The sequence below is a fragment of the Clarias gariepinus genome, chromosome 20 (genome assembly GCF_024256425.1).
Source record: "Clarias gariepinus isolate MV-2021 ecotype Netherlands chromosome 20, CGAR_prim_01v2, whole genome shotgun sequence".
Classification (NCBI taxonomy): Eukaryota; Metazoa; Chordata; class Actinopteri; order Siluriformes; family Clariidae; genus Clarias; species Clarias gariepinus.
The window spans coordinates 14,233,122-14,252,957 of NC_071119.1; the positions used below are offsets into that span (position 1 = coordinate 14,233,122).

At 42.2% G+C, this 19,836-nt stretch overlaps 1 protein-coding gene across 4 annotated transcripts in view; it reads right to left on the bottom strand.

Moving 5' to 3' along the window:
• The window catches only part of LOC128508598 (collagen alpha-1(XIX) chain-like), a 249,937-nt gene that overhangs the window by 36,540 nt on the left and 193,561 nt on the right, over nucleotides 1–19,836 (bottom strand). For all 4 annotated transcript variants that reach the window (XM_053479992.1, XM_053479990.1, XM_053479991.1 and 1 more), the window contains exons 43-51: nucleotides 18,178–18,228; nucleotides 17,677–17,709; nucleotides 16,362–16,388; nucleotides 13,877–13,930; nucleotides 10,924–10,968; nucleotides 10,085–10,129; nucleotides 9,930–9,992; nucleotides 9,535–9,570; nucleotides 20–64 (exon numbers count right to left, since the gene is read on the bottom strand). In XM_053479992.1, the coding sequence (XP_053335967.1) occupies nucleotides 20–64; nucleotides 9,535–9,570; nucleotides 9,930–9,992; nucleotides 10,085–10,129; nucleotides 10,924–10,968; nucleotides 13,877–13,930; nucleotides 16,362–16,388; nucleotides 17,677–17,709; nucleotides 18,178–18,228 (399 nt within the window). The remainder of the gene's footprint in view (nucleotides 1–19; nucleotides 65–9,534; nucleotides 9,571–9,929; nucleotides 9,993–10,084; nucleotides 10,130–10,923; nucleotides 10,969–13,876; nucleotides 13,931–16,361; nucleotides 16,389–17,676; nucleotides 17,710–18,177; nucleotides 18,229–19,836) is intronic.

The following is a 19,836-nucleotide window of genomic DNA, read 5'->3' on the forward strand; positions in this document are numbered from 1 at the left end:
CTGGCTATGCAGAACTTACCCGCTCTCCTTTGGAACCTCTATCTCCAGGCTTTCCAGCTGATCCCTTTAAGAAGAAGATAAATATTAAATATTGTTGCAAGCAACAATGAGCGGTCCCAAGCACCCTGCGCATCTCCTCCTGGGTGCACCACACAACCTAGTGTGATTTCGGATCATGTTAACATGCATTTAATGTGGTCATACCAGTGCTGTTATGACATGATTAAAAAAAAAAATTGTTGTTAATTTTATATCAAGACCTTTAAAAAGCCATGGATGCAGAAAAAAGCTTTACATAATCATGTCACTTAATATGATGTTATTCAATATAATGTCTCTCAATATAATGGTCACACAGAAAGTTATAAACCTTATTTTGGCATAAATTTAAGGCATCTCATGGCTGACCTGTTTAAGGGATCATAAATCCCTCTGCAATTTGGCATTGTCAATGTATTGAGATCACATACAGTAGGCCCAGTTTGGTGGCGATCGTATAAAATTCGCTAGAAAGAGTATCAAATTTAATTTGGTGTGTTTTGCAAATGACCCAAAATAACAGACTTCCTGTTGAGTAGAGCCCATGCAATGTGAAAGTTGTTCAGCTCAGTGAGCTCTGAATTTTGTGAGGGCCCCGGGCCATGCCATTGCAGGGCACACAAACTCATTTACACACTAGGGGCAATTTGAGGAATGCCAATTACCCTAATTGCATGTCTTTAAACTGTGGGAGAAAATTTGAGTACCTGGAGCATGGGAAGAACATGCAAACTCCATGCAAACCAAGGTGAGAATTGAACCTGGCTGGGAAGCGAACCCATACCATGCAGGTGCAAGGTGACAGTGCTAACCACTTAAGCCTATGAGTGTGCACTGAAGCAAAAATTTGAAAGGTATGTCGGTGTTCAAATACTTGTGGATCCAACCGTACCTCCTATTGTATTCTTACCTTTTCATCTTACTAAGAACACCTTCTTTAGTTATTCAGTCTGCTTGAAAATTTTCAGTGACTACATTTGAAATATCAAGGCAGTTTATGAGACCTGGTGCTGTTATCACAAAGATGGTGGATTAACTACAACAAATTTTAATTCTGAGAATCATAAGTGAGGATTGCATTAGCCCAAGATGGATAAAACTTTATGCTATTCATCTGTATAAATGCAGTATGAAAACTAGATTGGTTGTTTTTTCATCTTTCTGGTAATTCATCATTTCCATATATGTAAAACTACAAAGTGAATTTCCCCGTGAGAAATAATGGAAACTCAGATGATGCGTTCCACAAACATACAAATAATTAATACAAAATGTAAAGTAAAAATAAAATCAATTGACCTGCATTTTACCTTTGAACACACGTCATCACAATGTTATAGTCAATAGTACACACGAGCATGGATGTTATGATTATATGAGTGATGCACATACAGTTCCCTTTCAAAGGCTACACTTGATGCTGCGTGAAAACGCTATGGGAAACATCTTGTTGCCGGTTGTGAAGCATGTGTGTATCAAACACACCAAATTTTTGGCTTATATAACCTCGGTCAGGTGACGTCATCTGATAAGACGCACCTGCAGGTTATAAATAGGAGTGAACCGGAAACATTCCTCAGATTCTTTGTCTTCACCTAGTTGTGTCCGTGTCTGTGTCTAACCAGCAAAATGTCATGCACACTCAAGACGCGACCGGCACTAGGACCCGGAAGTAATGCGGTCGCAAACCAGGAAGTATAAAAGGAGTAAACAAACCACAGTACAACGCTCAGTCATTAAGTTGCCCGATGTCGTCTCGGTTGCGTTCATCAATCTGTGAGTACTCACGTTCTTGGCTTTGCTTTCTTACTGAGTGTGTGTTTATAGGACGCGGGTTAGATTGTGTCTTTCCCTTACTCCCCAATCATGAGAGTCCTTAAACTAAACAGCGTGATTATCCTGCCTACTTGTGTCACTCCGCGTTTGGGTTTACGCTACACACGCTACACAGGGCTAACCGCTAAAGCTACGTCTTCTGGTCACCTCAGGTTAGTTCTTGACAGAATGACTGAGCCTTCTGCGGTGAACCCAGCGGAGTATGCGCGCCTATGCTATGTGGTGGATCAGCATGCCGCGCTCATCAATCAGCTAACCGGAGAGCTTGATACTCTGCGTCGGAGCGTCCAAGACGTCGCGGCCTTGCGCTGCGAGGTGGCGGAGCTCCGGCAGGAGAACGCGGATCTCCGCGTGGCTGTTGCTGACGTGGCGAGCCGGCCCCCGTCGCGGCGGCCGCAGCGCCGCATCCCCCACCTCCCCCCCCTTTAGATGTCTTTCTAGCTTTACCTGATAAATGGGATGGCACGGACAGAAGATGTAGTGTGTTCTTGACAGCGCTAGATCTGGTTTTTGAGTTCAATGCCACCAAGTACTTCACTGATCAGCTTCGCATTGCTCTTCTCGTATCGTTGCTGTCCGGGCAGGCAGCTGAGTGGGCCACGGCAGTTCTTCGAGCAGACACCGACACCGCCCATTCTTACAATGAGTTCACCAGCCAGCTTAGACTCACTTTTGAACATCCTGCGGGCGAGGTGGAGACCGACACAAAGCTTAACCACCTGCGGCAGGCAGGATTGTTCGTGAGCCGCTATACCGCCGAATTCCGCACCCTCGCGGTACAGACATCCTGGGGAGATGCCGCGCTCCGGACATCCTACTATGAGGGACTAGCTTCACGCATCAAAGACGAACTAGCCAGACGAGAGCTCCCCGCCACACTGGAGGGGCTAATCCATCGACCAGCGTCTCCTCTCTCGTCCGAAGCCAGCCCCGAGGACCCCGCCCGCCTGCTCCTACCTACGCCCAAATGTCACCTCGACCACCGATCACCTTCACTCCTGCCATCACCGAACCTGTCAGATTTCCATCTTCTGCCGTGGTTAACACCGGAGCCGGGGAACCCATGCAATTAGGACGCGCCTCCCCTACCGTGGCAGAACGAGAACGCCGGTTTCGAGAGAGTTTGTGTGCCTACTGTTGATCAGCGGCCCATCACAGGGCGATCTGCCCACTACGCCCAGGAAACGCACAGCCCCAGTGAGCAGGAGGAGAGACTCACCGAGCACCATCCACCTCTTCACCGCTACCATCGCCACCACTTCCCGCCTCACGGTTCACGTAACCCTCCAATTTGGCCACAAACGGGTCTGAAGTACCGTGTTCATCGATTCTGGTGCAGCGGGGAACTTAATTGACTCCACTTATGCCAAAAAAATGGGGATAAAGATCGAGGCGTTATCCCAGCCGCTTCACATTACATCTGTCGACGGTCGGCCCCTTTCATCTAGCCCCATCACTCACCAGACCCAACTTCTTACGTTCATCATCGACCAACATCAAGAACAGCTACAGTTTTTCCTCACACCCATCGCATTGCCTCCTGTAATACTCGGCTATCCCTGGTTACTACAGCATGACCCTCTCATCTCATGGGCACAAAAACGGATCCTTCAGTGGGGGCCGACCCTCTCATCTCATGGGCACAAAACCGGATCCTTCAGCTCTGCCTCCGGGCACCGGCTGGGACGTGTTCCAAGAAGTCCGAGGTCCCTGACGTCGACACCGACGCCATTCCATCTGAATATCAAGACCTGGCTAAAGTATTCTGCAAAAGAAGAGCCACTTACCTACCACCTCATCGCTCATACGACCTGGCGATAAAACTTCAGCCGGGCCCCGTCCCCCCCCACGGCCACCTCTACTCCCTGTCGGCCACCGAGACACAAGCCATGGAGGAGTACGTCGCCAACGCCCTGCGCCATGGTATTATCCGGCCCTCCTCCTTCTCAGCTGCCGCAGGGTTTTTCTTCGTAAAGAAGAAAGGGGGCAAACTTTGCCCGTGTGTCGACTATCGAGGACTAAACAAGATTACTATAAAAAAAGTATATAGCCTCACCCGTCTCGACTCACACCCGCCGCCATCTCCTCTTTTTAAGAACTGTGTAATCGTTTTACCAACGCTCCTATCCTTCTCCGCCCAGACGCCAACAAACCTGTCGTTGTGGAGGTGGACGCGTTGGATGTGGGCACCGGCGCCGTTCTCTCCCAACGTGGTCCAGACCAGAAACTACACCCGTGTGGTTTCTTCTCCAAGAAATTCAACCCCACTCAGCAGCGATACGGGGTAGGGGACCGCGAACTGCTGGGCATAAAGTGGCCCTTGGAGGAATGGCATCACTGGCTCCAGGGCGCCAGTGAGCCGTTCATCGTCTGGACCGAACACCAGAACCTCATCACCATCAGGAACTTAAGACAGCTCAATCCACGACAGGCACGATGGGCCCTCTTTTTTGAACAGTACGACTTCCATCTGTCGTACCGCCCGGGGTCCAAGAACACCAAGGTCAACACGCTATTAAGGCAGTACGATGAAGATCTTCCCTGGGCGGATCCCGTGCCTGTCATTGCCTCCTCCTAGGTCATTGCACCCCTTCAGTGGAACTTGGAGACAAGGCTCCGCCAGGCACGGGCTGCAGAGACCGGACCGGCAGGCGTGCCGCCTGGACGACTCTACGTACCCCAGAACGTAAGATCAGACTTCCTCCAATGGGGCCACTCCTCACCGATTGCCGGACACCCAGGGACCCGGAGGACCCTCTCATTCATCAGACGGCCGTTCTGGTGGCCCTCCTTGAGAAGGGACATCACTGAGTTCGTTTAGGCGTGCCCGGTGTGCGCCAGGGTCAAGGACATAAATCAACCGTCCCCTGGAGAGCTCCAACCACTTCCCGTTCCTCGATGGCCTGGACGCACATTGCCCTGGATTTCATCACGGGCCTGCCGGTTTTCGAAGGGAAAAACACCATACTCACCATTGTTGACCGGTTCTCCAAGGCAGTGCACCTGGTGGCCCCCCACCGGTATCCTCCACCGACGGGGGTACTGTCATGCACACTCAAGATGCGACCGGCACTAGGACCCGGAAGTAATGCAGTCGCGAACCAGGAAGTATAAAAGGAGTAAACAAACCACAGTACAACGCTCAGTCATTGAGTTGCCCGATGTCATCTCGGTTGCATTTATCAATCTGTGAGTACTCACTTTATTGGCTTTGCTTTCTTACTGAGTGTGTGTTTATAGGACGCGGGTTAGATTGTGTCTTTCCCTTACTCCCCAATCGTGAGAGTCCTTAAACTAAACAGAGTGATTATCCTGCCTACTTGTGTCACTCCGCGTTTGGGTTTACGCTACACACGCTACACAGGGCTAACCGCTAAAGCTACGTCTTCTGGTCACCTCAGGTTAGTTCTTGACACAATATAAGTGGTTAACTCACCGATAATGGCAGAGTTTTAAACGAGATGTCCCTCTGTGTGTATAATTCATATCGGAGGGCGATCTCTACACTTTACTGCTTTGATTAAGTGCTACGCGCACGCCTCGCATTCCTTGAGAAGCTTCGAGCTGCCGCGCATTCCTGGGGCTTAAACTCGTGCATCCGGCAGAGCTGTGAGAGACGGATTTAAAAACTTCTTTCTTTCGCCACCACTGGTGTTTCGGGCAACACCAGTCTCCAATAAAATGTTAGTTCTTTGTTTTTTCCTGCCATGTTTCAGGATGCCGACATCTAACACCCCCCCCCCCTGCCTTTTAAACAAGCCGCCGATCCTTTGCCACTATTTGAGAAACTGGCAGCGTGCCAAGTATATCTCCTTGAGTACTAAGCACTGTAGAGAGAAACTACAGGATTCAGTTCTCACATCACCCTCCACATTTCAATGGTGTGGTCTCCACTTTCATGAAACCGGAAAGTGTGCATCTGCTGACAGAAGTTGCTGGGAAATGGGGCCATGTAACATGTTCTTCTACCAGGGCCAGGGGTAGCTTAGTGGTTAAGGCATTGGATGACGGCATTGGACTACGGTTCGGAAGATCCCAGGTTCAAATCCCACAACCACTGTTGGGCCCTTGAGCAAGGCCCTTAATCCTCAACTGCTCAGATGTGTAATGAGATAAAAATGTACGTCGCTCTGGATAAGAGCGTCTGCAAAATGCCTAAATGTAAATGTACCAGACAGAGAATCAGGCTACTACAGTCGGTATTTCTTGGTTCCCAATTTTTAGATTTCACGGGCTTTACCGCTATCTAAAAATAAATCAATAGAAATATTGCCACAACACAGAAGGTTTCTGAGGTTCGCTTTCGGGGGCGAAGCTTACCAGTATTGGGTCCTTCCATTTGGTCTAGCTCTCTCACCCGCATATTCACAAGATACATAGATGTAGTTCTGGCTCTAATGACTTCAGAGCATCCGTATTTGAATTACATGACTGGCTGGCCCAGTCTCAGTAGCTAGCGCTTCGACATCTGCATGTCTTCCGAGCTCATCTTTGTTTCTTAGGATAGAGATCCAACGCCATGAAAGCGTGCTCTTTTCTGTTCAGAGGACAACATATTTGGGTGTCACATGGGATTTTATCGTAAGCAGGCACAGCTGTCTCCCGCTCGTGTCGAATCCATTCTCAACACCCTCAAGGAAATCAAGCTAGACCAAAAAGTGACCATCACTTTCAGAGATCTTAGCTCTCATGGCAGCTGTATCCACGGTGACACCTTTGGGCCTTCTGCACATAAGAGCATTTCAGTTGTGGCTAAGAACCAGGGGATTTCACTCTAGGGCCAATCCCCAATAAGGGCTATGCGCCAGGTGCTTCGTACCCTTCCTATGTGGTTCAGACCCTGGTTTCCGACTCTGGGTCCCACTCTAAGTTTGTCTTGTCGTCGCAGATGCTAATGACAGACACTTCCCTCATGGGCTGGGGTGCGGCTTAGATGACCGTCCAGCTCAAGGGAGCTGAAGAGGCCATCTTCTCGCGCGGCACATTAATTGCCACGAAATGATGGCTCTATTTCTGGCCCTAAAGCACTTTCTTCAGCAGTTGAGAATTCCATGTCCTAGTGCGGGTGGACAAAACTATGGCAGTCTCATAAATTAATCGCCAGGGCAGACTGTGCTAACGCTGCTAAATAGCTAGCGCACCAAGTTCCTGTCCCTCAGGGCGATTTACATTCTAGGAAAATTTCATGTAGCAGAGGTGGACCTCTTTGCCTCACAAGATCAGCAAGTGTCCCCTTTACTGCTCTCTGACTCTTCCAGCCCCTGGGTCTGGACGCCTTGGTGGTCCCTGAACGGGACCAACTAAGTCAAGCTGGTCTTCCAGCCAGCGTAATTAAGACTATTCTAAGTGCTAGGGCTGCCTCCCCTAGAAGAGCTTATGCCGTCAAATGGAATGTATTTGAAAGTTGGTGCATGATGAAGCAAGTAGAACCAGTCCACTGCCGAATTGTTTCAGTGCTGGAGTTTCTGCAGGAAAAGTTGTCCTCGGGCTTGTGCCCCTTGTTGAACCACTAGACTCAGTGCCTCAGGTTTCTGACCCTAAAGATGGTTTTTCTAAATGGCCGTTACCTTTCTAAGAGGATCGGAGATCTGTCAGTCTCCCTATCCTGCCTAGACTTTGCCCCTGGGCTAGTCAGGGCCATTTTGCATCCTCACTGAACTATCTTCCGAAAGTTCCATTCCCAACATGCACCCTATTGTTTTTAAAGCCTTCTGTCCTCCGCCTTTACAGCTTTGGAGCAGGAGAGACTTCAGAGACTTATATGTTTTGGGGCCGCAAGCTGCGCGAGAGATGCTATTGCCCTTTCCTATGAGGCGCGTGGGTTCACTTCGCCTCTAAGAATCAGGGCGTATTCAACAAGGGGGATCGCCTCATCTATTGCACTAGCAAGAGGTATTCCCCTGCAGCAAGTGTGTGACGCGTAGGGTTGGTCCCCTCCGCGTCACACACTTGCTGCCCTCCCCTCACACATTTGCCAACATGCACCCTATTGTTTTTAAAGCCTTCTGTCCTCCGCCTTTACAGCTTCAGAGCAGGAGAGACTTCACTTACTGTGTCCAGTACGTGCTCTTCAGATTTACATCCACCGCATCAGCTAGTGGCGTAAGTCAGAGCAGCTTTTACATGTTCTGGGGCCACAACCGGGGGGCGGCCACCACTACACTGGGCTATTGCCCTCTCTTATGAGGCACGTGGGCTCACTTCGCCTCTAGGAATCAGGGCTCATTCAACCAGGGGGATCGCCTCATCTATTGCACTAGCAAGAGGTATTTCCCTGCAGCAAGTGTGTGATGCGGAGGGTTGTCCTCTCCGCACACATTTGTTACTTTTATAGTCTGGATGTTCATGCTAATCCGGGCTCACAAGTCCTCGAGTCAGCTACCCAGACATAGTTCTGAGACCTTCTCGGCCTTGTGCGCACACGCTACACAACCTTGTAGTCCAGACACTTGCAGTGCGGCGGCGTTGGCACTCTCATTCCCATAGCGTTTTCACGCAGCATCGAGTGTAGCCTTTGAAAGGGACCGTCTCGGGATGCTGCGTCCCAATGCCGCACTGCCTACATGACTGGACGTCCGTTCAGACAAATCAATCTGAGGAATGTTTCCGGTTCACTCCTATTTATAACCTGCAGGTGCATCTTATCAGATGACATCACCCGACCAAGGTTATATAAGCCAAAAATTTGGCGTGTTTAATACACACATGCTTCACAACCGGCAACATGACAAGATGTTTCCCATAGCGTTTTTCACGCAGCATCTCGTTCCCGCCTTTTCAGGGAACAGGGTTACTGCAAAGTAACCCGAGATGAGACTGAGCATGGGAGACATTTACCCATAACGCCATAGCACGTGAGAGAGAAGATCTATTTCCCAGTTGTGATCACATGACTGTTGGCAGATAAAGCGCATGCATACTGCATGAAATTTTGCTCGTTTTGCAAAAAACACAATTTAAGGTTCCACTGTACCTCTGACACCACCTAGAGTTTGATATTTCTGTCTGCCTGTTATTTTGTATATGTGACCATCACAAGTGTCCTTACCCCAATTGCAGACAGACAATGAAACATATTCAGATAAAAAAATTTGGATTTTTTTATTTAGTCATTTTAGACAATCTGGGAGAAGTTGCAGAATGCAGAATGACAAGTGCTTCCATGTCGGAGTCTCCAAAAGTTCTGAAAAGTCAACAATAACACCTGGAAAAAAAAATCGCTAGATTTGTCGCTCGTCACTTTTGACAAAAAAGTTGCCATGAGGGTTTGGAAAGATATAACAAGAAAGTGGCCAATTTGGCAAGACTGCCTTAGCACTTTATTACTTTGGCATCAGCTTGTAGAAAAGTCTTATTTGGCATCCAACAAAGGATGAAATAATTAGTACAAAGGTTGTTTGTTTTTAGCTTAAAGTTAATTAGGAAGGAGACACATGTTTTTGGAAAACACTTGCTTTTTGTAAAGTGAATGTTAAGTGTTTTGCATAATAAAGTGCAATAATAAAATCCCAATTAGATTGGATACACTTTTATGTAAATTGTTAAGTTCTGGATCTTCTAAAGCTTCACACCTTTTAAACAGTGTGGCTGGCATACGTTAAATAAATCAATAATACTACATTTCTAAAGTGCTCAGGTTTACCCATCTGACATTCTCACCTCATAGCCAGGGCTTCCATCTTTTCCAGGTCTACCCTGCAGAAAAAAGTCAGTAGGTACTATTAATTCACTGTTCACCTACAGTGGTCATGTTAATGTCACGTTATCTAGTATTTTAAATGACATCTTCTAAGAGTTGCAAAACATTGCTGCAAACCTCTTTTCCCAAAAATTGTTTATTAATCCTAATATTTTATATTATTACCTCTTTAATGTAATGTTTTATGTCTTCCTTAATAAGCAGTATGTCCCTATCCAAGAATATGTTTTTTTCTACTCTAATATACCTAATTCAAGTCAGTGACTAAAAGGTGTATTTACTAGGTTAAGGACAGAAAAACACTGTAATATAACAGAATGTAGCAATATCGACAAGATAGGGTGTGTTTTCTTACAGGTACACCTGGAGGTCCTTCGGGTCCAGGAAAACCTGTCTCTCCCACAGGTCCTCTTGCTCCCTGGAAGGAATAATTAAAGAAAAATTAAAAAATGAGTTTAGCATTATTTCTCCTTATAAATACTCAGACAGTTGAGTGGAAAAAAAACTTACTGGCTCTCCTGGGATTCCTGGCTCACCACGAACTCCAGGTTTCCCCTGTCAGGCAAAGAGAAAAAAAGAGATGAGCAAAATTGTTTAAAAAAACAAGTTACAGAGTCAGAGTTTTACAAGGCAAAAATCCGCTTCTAGTTGTTTGTACACTAAACAGAACAAAACAAAGAAGGAAAACCTGGTGATAAGTATGGAAAACAATTATGACAGTCAAATAACACTGAACACAACACACATAAGACACAGAATTGTCTTTCATTTGCATGAGTGTTGGGTATAACGCATTAGGCCCGCCATTTAAGTACTCAGTTATTTAGTTATATTTTTAAACATTTTATCCATTATTCAGACAATGTATGTACTTTTTAATGACAGTAATTTTGTAATGTAAGTAGTTACTTTTTAAAAAGGAACGTCCCCCAACAAGATTGATTACTCGTTACATCAAAAAAGAAAAAAGTAACCCAAGTACTCCAATGCGTTACACCCAACACTCTTCATTTGTGACATGCAGACAACAGGCTAGAAATGTTTGTTGTTATCAAAGAAGTATATTGGAGCCTTATTTTTCAGATTTTTTTACATTTGTAATGTTTTCTACATGTCACAAATGAAAAGCAAAAAAATTTGTGTTGTATTTTACTAGTCTAATTGTACAAGCTCATACAAGCATTTTAATGTACAAATTACAAATTAATTTAAAACTTGAAACTTGAAATTAACTGTTTGCAAATGTTTAAATTAGTTATGCTTTACAACCATACATCACAACAACATAAAAACGAAAAAAAAAAATTGAAAATTAAATTGTATATTTTAAAAGAGAAATACATGCATACAATAGGGCCTGGGACTCCAGGTGGACCAGGCATGCCAGGGTCCCCCTACAACAACAGCAAGAAAAAAGCAATAAATAAAAATGTACAAATGTCACATGATTTTACATTATGTAGCTTTACATTATATAACGATATATGAGCAAAATTTAAAATATGCCACAAAATATGTCCAAATACAGGCAACAATGTACTAGTTCTTTCATGCTTATTTGCATTACTGCTTTCTTCCTTCATCACAGAGTAGTATATCACTGTATGTTACTGTATGTGTGTGTATATATATATATATATATATATATATATATATATATATATATATATACATACACTCAACAAAAATATAAACGCAACCCCTTTGTTTCTGATCCGATTTTACATGAGATAGACTTAAATATCTAAAATTCATTCCAGATACACAATATTACCATTTCTCTCAAACATTGTTCACAAATCAGTCTAAATGTGTGATAGTGAGCACTTCTGCTTTGCTGAGATAATCCATCCCACCTCACAGGTGTGCCACATCAAGATGCTGATCTGACATCATGAGTAGTGCACAGGTGTACCTTATACTGCCCACAATAAAAGGCCACCCTGAAATGTGCAGTTTTTTGCTTTATTGGGGGTCTGGGGACTCAGAACCGGTCAGTATCTGGTGTGACCACCATTTGCCTCATGCAGTGCAACCCACTTTTTTGCATAGAGTTTATCAGATTGTCAATTGTGGCCTGTGGAATGTTGGTCCACTCCTCTTTAATGGCTGTGTGAAGTTGTTGGATATTAGTGGGAACTGGTACACGCTGTCGTATACGCCGGTCAAGCACATCCCAAACATGCTCAACAGGTGACATGTCCGGTGAGTATGCTGGCCATGCAAGAACTGGGACATTTTCAGCTTCCAAGAACTGTGTACAGATCCTTGCAACATGGGGCCGTGCATTATCTTGCTGAAACATGAGGTGATGTTTATGGATGTATGGCACAACAATGGGCCTCAGGATCTCGTCCCGGTATCTCTGTGCATTCAAAATGCCATCAATAAAATGTACCTGTGTTCTTCGTCCATAACAGATGCCTGCCCATACCATAACCCCACCACCACCATGGGCCACTCGATCCACAACACTGACATCAGCAAAGCGCTCACCCACACGACGCCAAACACGCTGTCTGCCATCTGCCCTGAAAAATGTAAACCGAGATTCATCCGTGAAGTGAACACCTCTCCAACGTGCCAGACGTCATCGAATGTGAGCATTTGCCCACTCAAATCTGTTACGGCGACGAGCTGGACTCAGGTCAAGACCCCGATGAGGACGACGAGCATGCAGTTGAGCTTTCCTGAGACGGTTTCTGACAGTTTGTGCAAAAATTGTTTGGTTATGCAAAGCAATTGTTTCAGCAGCTGTCTGAGTGGCTGGTCTCAGACAATCTTGGAGGCAAACCTGCTAGATGTGGAGGTCCTGGGCTGGTGTGGTTACACGTGGTCTGCGGTTGTGAGGCCGGTTGGATGTACTGCCATATTCTCTGAAACGCCTTTGGAGACGGCTTATGGTGGAGAAATGAACATTAAATGCACGAGCAACAGATCTGGTTGACATTCCTGCTGTCAGCATGCCAATTGCATGCTCCCTCAATGCTTGTGGCATCTGTGGCATTTTGCTGTGAGACAAAACTGCACATTCCAGGGTGGCCTTTTATTGTGGGCAGTATAAGGTACACCTGTGCACTACTCATGATATCAGATCAGCATCTTGATGTGGCACACCTGTCTGTGAGCTCGCGCACGCGGAAGAAGCGGCTAGCGCTTTCTTTCCTCCAAGTGTGTTACTCCGCCCCTAACGGTGCGTGAGCTAGCAGTTCGAAAAGATGCGGTTGGCTGACGCCCCCGTCCCCCCCCACAGTCCGAAGACATGCAGACTAGTTGTTTTTCCTATATTACCTATTTTCCAACAGTTTATCTGTTTTACCCCTTTATCTTTAAGGGGTGCCACTTCAACATCCTTGTACATGCACACACTATGACCTTTATTACAACATTGAGACCATATGATGTTGTTAAATGGTTTGGTTAGCCAATGTCATTGCATTATTTCTTTGTGCATGTCTTGCATTTCCAACTTTCTCCATAACAGCTTGAACTATGGTGAACAGACATAGATAAATATGTCTATCATTATAAATATGTTTATGCCATTGCTGCCAAGCTGGCAATAGTTTTATACATAAATCAGTCAGTTCTTGGTGGTGTTCTCCCTCTCCTCATTGCTCTCCTTTTTTGTCTTCTGTGTGAATTTTTTTTTCAAGACTAGTTTTGTAACACATTAGGAGATGGCAGCACAAGGCTGCATGCACAGTCACAGGGAGGAGACTGCAACAGTCTTCACAGCAGAAGGGCCCACCATCTCTATGACCAAAAAAGGCGAGACAGGTCTGCAGATTGAGTGCATGCTTATCATCTATTTTGACAATCGTGGCATTGAGTTTTAAAAATTCATCACCAGGGGGCAGACTGTTAACAGCAAATTTTGAAGGCAGTTTTTAAGGTGGCTAAGGGAGGACATATGGCAAAAGAATTTGAAACTTTTATCCTCTTGTATATTGCAAAGCAAGTAAAGTTTTCCTTTGGCTGGGTGGCTCTGTAAATTTACCTTCTTAATCCAGTTGATAATAAAAGGATCTGATTTACAAATTAATTTAGGAGTTCAGCCCACCAGACGTTTATAAGCACTTAAGGTTTCTGTTTGGTCTCTAAACTGCTCCAAATGTAACATAAATTACAAATGGCGGTGCTTAATGTATGTAGTACAACATCATCATAAATCATTTACATTTTTCTATAATTATAATTTTTTTTATATATATATATTTCTGGGACTTTTTTTACTGAGTCTATTTTTACTCACCTACTACAGAAGGACCACTGAATTGGATACAATTGAGTTAAATTTACCTTAACTCCAGGTAGTCCTTCAAAGCCTGGCAATCCCATTGGTCCTGGTTCACCCTGGATAAAGAAAAAAATCTTACAATGTTGTTGCCCAACAATCTCTTTAGGCATCCTAAGTGACTTTTAGGCTCTCATTTTTTAGACCCTCCCTATACGTGACCAGTTTCTGGGAAATGCATTTTAGTTTGAAACAGGTGACGATGATGACAGGTGATCAGGCCAGTGATTTATATTGATGATGCTGATTGGTTGGAAAATACAAGAGAGGAAATGAGGTTGTTGCTAAGTTTGTTACATAAACACATTTTTATTTGTGTCTTTAGGCACTTTGCCACATGTTGTAGTTAAACTTATTTAATGAAAGGCCCTCTTTCCATTGAGCCAAATTAGCTACGGACCTCTCCTGATGTCTCCTGATTTAAAATCTCTAAAGTCCTTGGCGTCTCTACCAGTTTGGTTAATTTTTCAATTAAGCAACAACCCATTAAGGCATTGACGATGTAAACAAATTTGTAAGAGCATGAAAACGGCTCTACAGTGTTTTTTGAAACAAGCAATGTAAGCAATAATGATGTGTGATCAACAACATAACAGTTTAATAACTCTTCTGAGACTTAAATAAATGATTATGAAACTAGTAATGACACTACCATCAAAATGAGAAATTAAAACAAAGCTATTGACTATTATGAATTATTATGGCGGTGTTAACAATATGATAATGACCACATTATGCATTATGCACATTATGCTATGGTTGTTGTATTTGTTGTTTTTTTGTGATCAGAGTATACTGCTTACATTGCGCACACTTTTACTTTGCAAAAGGCAGGGTTTATTTGGTATATTTAGTGAGTATATATTTGAGTTTTGTTGTTGTTTTAAGGTACTACAATTGATTTTACATTTCATCTGCTTTGCAAAAGTTTCCAATCTTTATGACTGAAATCAAGCTGTTCATATCACCTTTTTTACTGCATCTTTATTTTAGTCATAAATTCACAACTACATTCCAGCCATTCGTGGTCAAATATATATTCAATGCTGGATACAAACAGCAAAACAAGCATGATGATTATTATTTGAATAATAAAAAAGCCGGAAAAAAGCCTTTCTGTGTATTTTTCAATGGGTGTGGAGACGACAACCGTTTCTGTACGTATTTTTTCTGGGTTGCCGGGTTTCTACAATATCATTTCATTAATAAAAACACTTGCAAATAGAAACATGGGATTGGCAAAACTGGTTCCACTTTGTTTTCTTCACATAAGGAAAAATAATATTTGCATAATCCCGTTGTAAATAACACACATTTATAGCTGTGTGAAGACATCAATCACACGCAAAATGGAATATGGCCTGTACTCAAGAACATGCACCTATTTTATAACAGCGTAAGGAGTGATATAGTACTGTATCATTGAAAAAGGGAAATACATCTACTGTAGCACTTTTAATATTTATGAGACACTCAAAGGCTTATAAACATGATTAAAAGAAAATTGCATTCCCGTGCGCACATGTGTGTGAGAGATAGCGAAAAAGAGAGATTCACAATCATGCATTTTTTTATTTTCTTTTCTTCTCACCTTCTTTTGTATCAATAATGATTCTCCTTTAACTGTGCTTTCTCTATTTATTATTATTATTACCTTTGCCTTTTGCATTTCTTTATTAGTTTTCATCCCTGGTGTCACATGTTTGACTGTGTGTACTGTATACATTTTTCATCTATGCATTTCTGCTTTTATTTTGTGACTTGATTTAGACATATTATTGCATGTGTTTTGTAGAATTCTTACAGTCAAGTGCGTTATCCCTTCTATGTTGCCAGGAATATAAATAGTGATGCACTGTTTTGTGTTTGATTAAACTCAATGCAGATATTGTACTTTTTTCTCTCCTATTAGAAAATACAGTACCTGAGCCATGCAGCCATGCGCTTGGGAAACCTACAGTAGTCACACTCTGAGACATCATCAAATTTTTTATGTGGAACATCCAAGGTTCCATCTGGATGGCATAAATAATATCAATGCACAAAGTATTCTGTTAAGTATGTTATTATAAGCTTCAACAACCTATATCTTTGATAAAGCTCTTGCCTTATGTAGACAGAAAATAAGTGTAGCAGAAACTTGTGGACACTGTAGGTCAGACTAAAGTAATTATGTGTCAATGATGTCAGGATCATTTTGTAGCAAAAATAAGAGAAAACACATCTTTAAAGTTTATATTATAGTCTACCACTCAAAGTGCAATTTGCTGCTATAACAAAACAACTTTTTTTGTTGTTCTTAAGTACAGAACCATATTCCTGTTGATGCAAAAAAAAAAAAAATAGAAAGCATGGCAAATATAGATTTTTGTACTGGTCTTAATAAATCTTTTGTGCAGAACACTGATAGGAGGATGCATTTATTCAAGTGAACCAAAACTCTACATACAATGGCAATGCAGAAATACATTAAAAAAATCACAAACTTACTACTTTTCCTTCATCCCCTTTGGTCCCCTGAAAACAAAGAGACATAAAATTGTTATTTCTTAATAAAATACGGCAATAGATATGTGGCCAAATGTATGCCTCTCCCAAAATGTTGCAGTAAGGTTGGAAGCACATATGTCTTTGTATGCCACTGTAACGCTAAATTTTTTCTTGACAGCAAGAATGGGCATATCCTAAACCTGCAGAAAGTTAAAACATTTCTATAAGTACTGCAAGTATTGCAACATGGATAGATTATATAAGAAAGTTGAAAGCACCAAACATGATTGTTTGTCCATGTTAGCATCAAATAGAGGTTACATCTCTCTATTCACCTCCGCAAACAAACATTTAACAGGTTTATTCATGACACAATTATGAAGCAAAAAGTAAAATTTACTGTAAATTTAAGGAATTCCCCATATGCTGTGTAGGGGGTCTGGAGCTTATTCATAGCTGTTCAGGGGCAAAAACCGATGGATGCACAGGAGCACACTCACAATGAATTAAATATACATACAGTCAAAGTGTCCCTTTACAGAACTAGTATAAAGGGTTATGAAAAATCCACCTTTTAGTGAACTACTGTAGTTTTATCTCATTTCAACAAAACACATGTGCAACAATTATTGACACCCCGGCATTTAATAATTTGCACAAATTTTCTTTATAACATTTTATAAGGCTGTAGAATTCAGAGTAGGGTATCTGAGACAGTTGCCCAAAAAACTAATTATTATTCCAAATACTCTGTTGCCATGGAGGTGTCGTCTGATCATGTCGTCTGACATATTCAATAAAATATGTTTAACTAATTTTCTTCTTTTCTTGATACTTTTCAGTGAGTTTAAATACAAGCATTTTTTAAATTGAAATATATTGTTAAAAATGTATAAATTGCATAAAATGGCATAAATAAAATGTGATGTCACTCTCTCAAGAGAAAGAATTCAGTGTGAGATATGAATAGGAGAGAGAGAGAGAGAGAGCGAGTAAGGAAATACAGGGAGAACAGGGATTGAAATGCTTATATGACTGTGACATAAAATCGTAAGATAAAATAGAATAAAAATATTCCACTACGATATAAGAAAACGAAAAAAAAAATACAGTTCAATTAAAGATAGACTTTTCAATTAAAAGTAAAATAAAAATGAAATAAAAATGAAAAAAGTTTATTAAGATTTAAGATATTTTTACTTGCTAAGATATCTTTCTTGCACTGTATTCAGGCAATGCCGTATATTTTTCTTATGATTATAACGTATTACAGTACATATTTTCTAAAAGGGATTTAAAACTTTTAATGGCTTACCGGTGGTCCTGGTGATCCTGGAGGTCCTACATTCTATACAAACACAGCAACATGTAATATAAATTTTGTATGACTTTCTTTAGATGATTCATTTCTTCATCTTAATTAACTTCCCTGTTAACTAGCAGATGGTCAGAGTAAGGAATACAGTAGTTCTAGAGCCAGTGTCCATCAAATAAAAATGTGCCCTGGATGGGACATTCCATACGAAACTTTGCATAATAATTGGGTCACATTTACACATTGGGGCAATTTAGAATAACAAATCTACCTACTGTTATATTTGAGTAGTACAATAAAACTACAGACCACAGAAGAAAGTTCTTTAGAAATTATTTTTAATTGTGCAAATAATACATAAATTCACATGTAAAATAGGTAACTATAAAAAATGTATTATGTCTCTATCGAAAATATTCTTGTTAAATCAGGACAAATCACTAAAAGATCCATCTTGCAAAGAATTCCAAATAAATAAGAAAGAAAGAAACAAACACAGACCTGAAGCTTGTATAGACTGCTCATTCCATTCCCATCGACATAGGGGACACCCTGCAATAATATAGTGATTATGGTTAGTTGACCGACTTTGTACTTAAACTCCTGCTACTGTATCAGGCCACTTACTGTATTAATCTTTTTTTAAGCGAAATAAATATAATAATTTTTTTATAAAGGAACACAATTTTTTACTTCTTTTAGGGTACACATTTATTTATTCAATTCCCAGAGTGCACCTCGGTCCGGTGATGGGAGCACACCTGAACCGAGGGTAGCTAATTACGTTTGTTATAAATAGTCTTTCAGTTTAGTTTCCTTTGTCTGGCATCTGTTGAGTTAATTTGCGGTCAAGTTAAGTGGGTGTCATGCCACTTCCCTAGCTCCTGGTTTGTGTTATTCTTGGTTTAGTTTTGTTTATGTATTGTCATGTTTTGTTCCTAGTTTGTCTTGTTATCTCCTAGCCTGTGTTTAGTTCATGTTTAGCCTTTCGTGTCTAGTTCATGTTTAGCCTTTCGTGTCTAGTTCATGTTTAGCCTGTCGTGTCTAGTTCATGTTTAGCCTGTCGTGTCTAGTTCATGTTTAGCCTGTCTTAGTGTAACTCCCTGTCTTAGTGTAGCTCTTGTTTAGTTTAGATCCTGTTTTGCTTAGCCTTTGGTTTCTCTTATGTCCTGTGTTGCTGTTCCTTAGTTTCCCTTATGTAGATGTGTTTATGTCCTGCTTTCCTTATATTAAAAGACTCTTCCCCCACGATCACCTCTGTCTATACACCTTCCTGAAAACCCATACACAGCACCCATTACACTGAACCAATACTAAATCAAATAAAAATAAAAAAATTTATTCGTCACATACACAGTCACAGTATGAAATGAAATGCTTATACAACTGCTGATGATTTCAAAAGAAACTTCCAGTGTGAAGTAAGAGTAAGACAAGTAAAGCAATTAAGGCCCTTATGTTGACTGCAGCCCAATAAAGATAGGATGGTCAGGCCAGAGGTAGCTCAGTGGTTAAGGCATTGGACTATGGTTGGGAAGATCCCAGGTTCAAACCCCACAACCACTAAGTTGCCACTGTGGGGCCTTGAACAAGGCCCTTAACCCTCAACTGCTTAGATGTGCTTAGAATAAGATAAAAATGTAAGTCGCTCTGGAAAAGAGCGTCTGCCAAATGCCGAAATGAAATGAAAAGATGGCATCTGCGAGAGAAAGGCTTAAAGAACAAAAACGTCTTCGAAAGCCACATTCCCTCCCCCACACCACAAACTTGCCTGTTTGGAATTTGTAAGAGCGCACCAAACATGGGCCATTGAGAGATGGAGAAATTGTTATTCTCACTGGAGATATTTTCTACGCGGGGCAGTGAAAGAGGCTCCATTATGATCTGGGTGCTTTTTCCTTCAATGAGAAAATTGAGCTTTAGGTTGTGTAGAGGTGTCAAATGGTGGCTGGCTATGTGGACATATTGCAGCAAACATTCCTCTTGACTGAGGGCCCTTGTCTGGGCTGTTTGTGTCCAGCAATGAATAATTATTTTATCCATTATTTGACCACGGCTGGAAATAATAACTGGAATGTGATTGTGAATTTATGACTGAAATAAAGCTGTTCTTCGCCGTGCGGAAACCCGCGGCTCGAACTTTCACTTTACAAAAGGCAG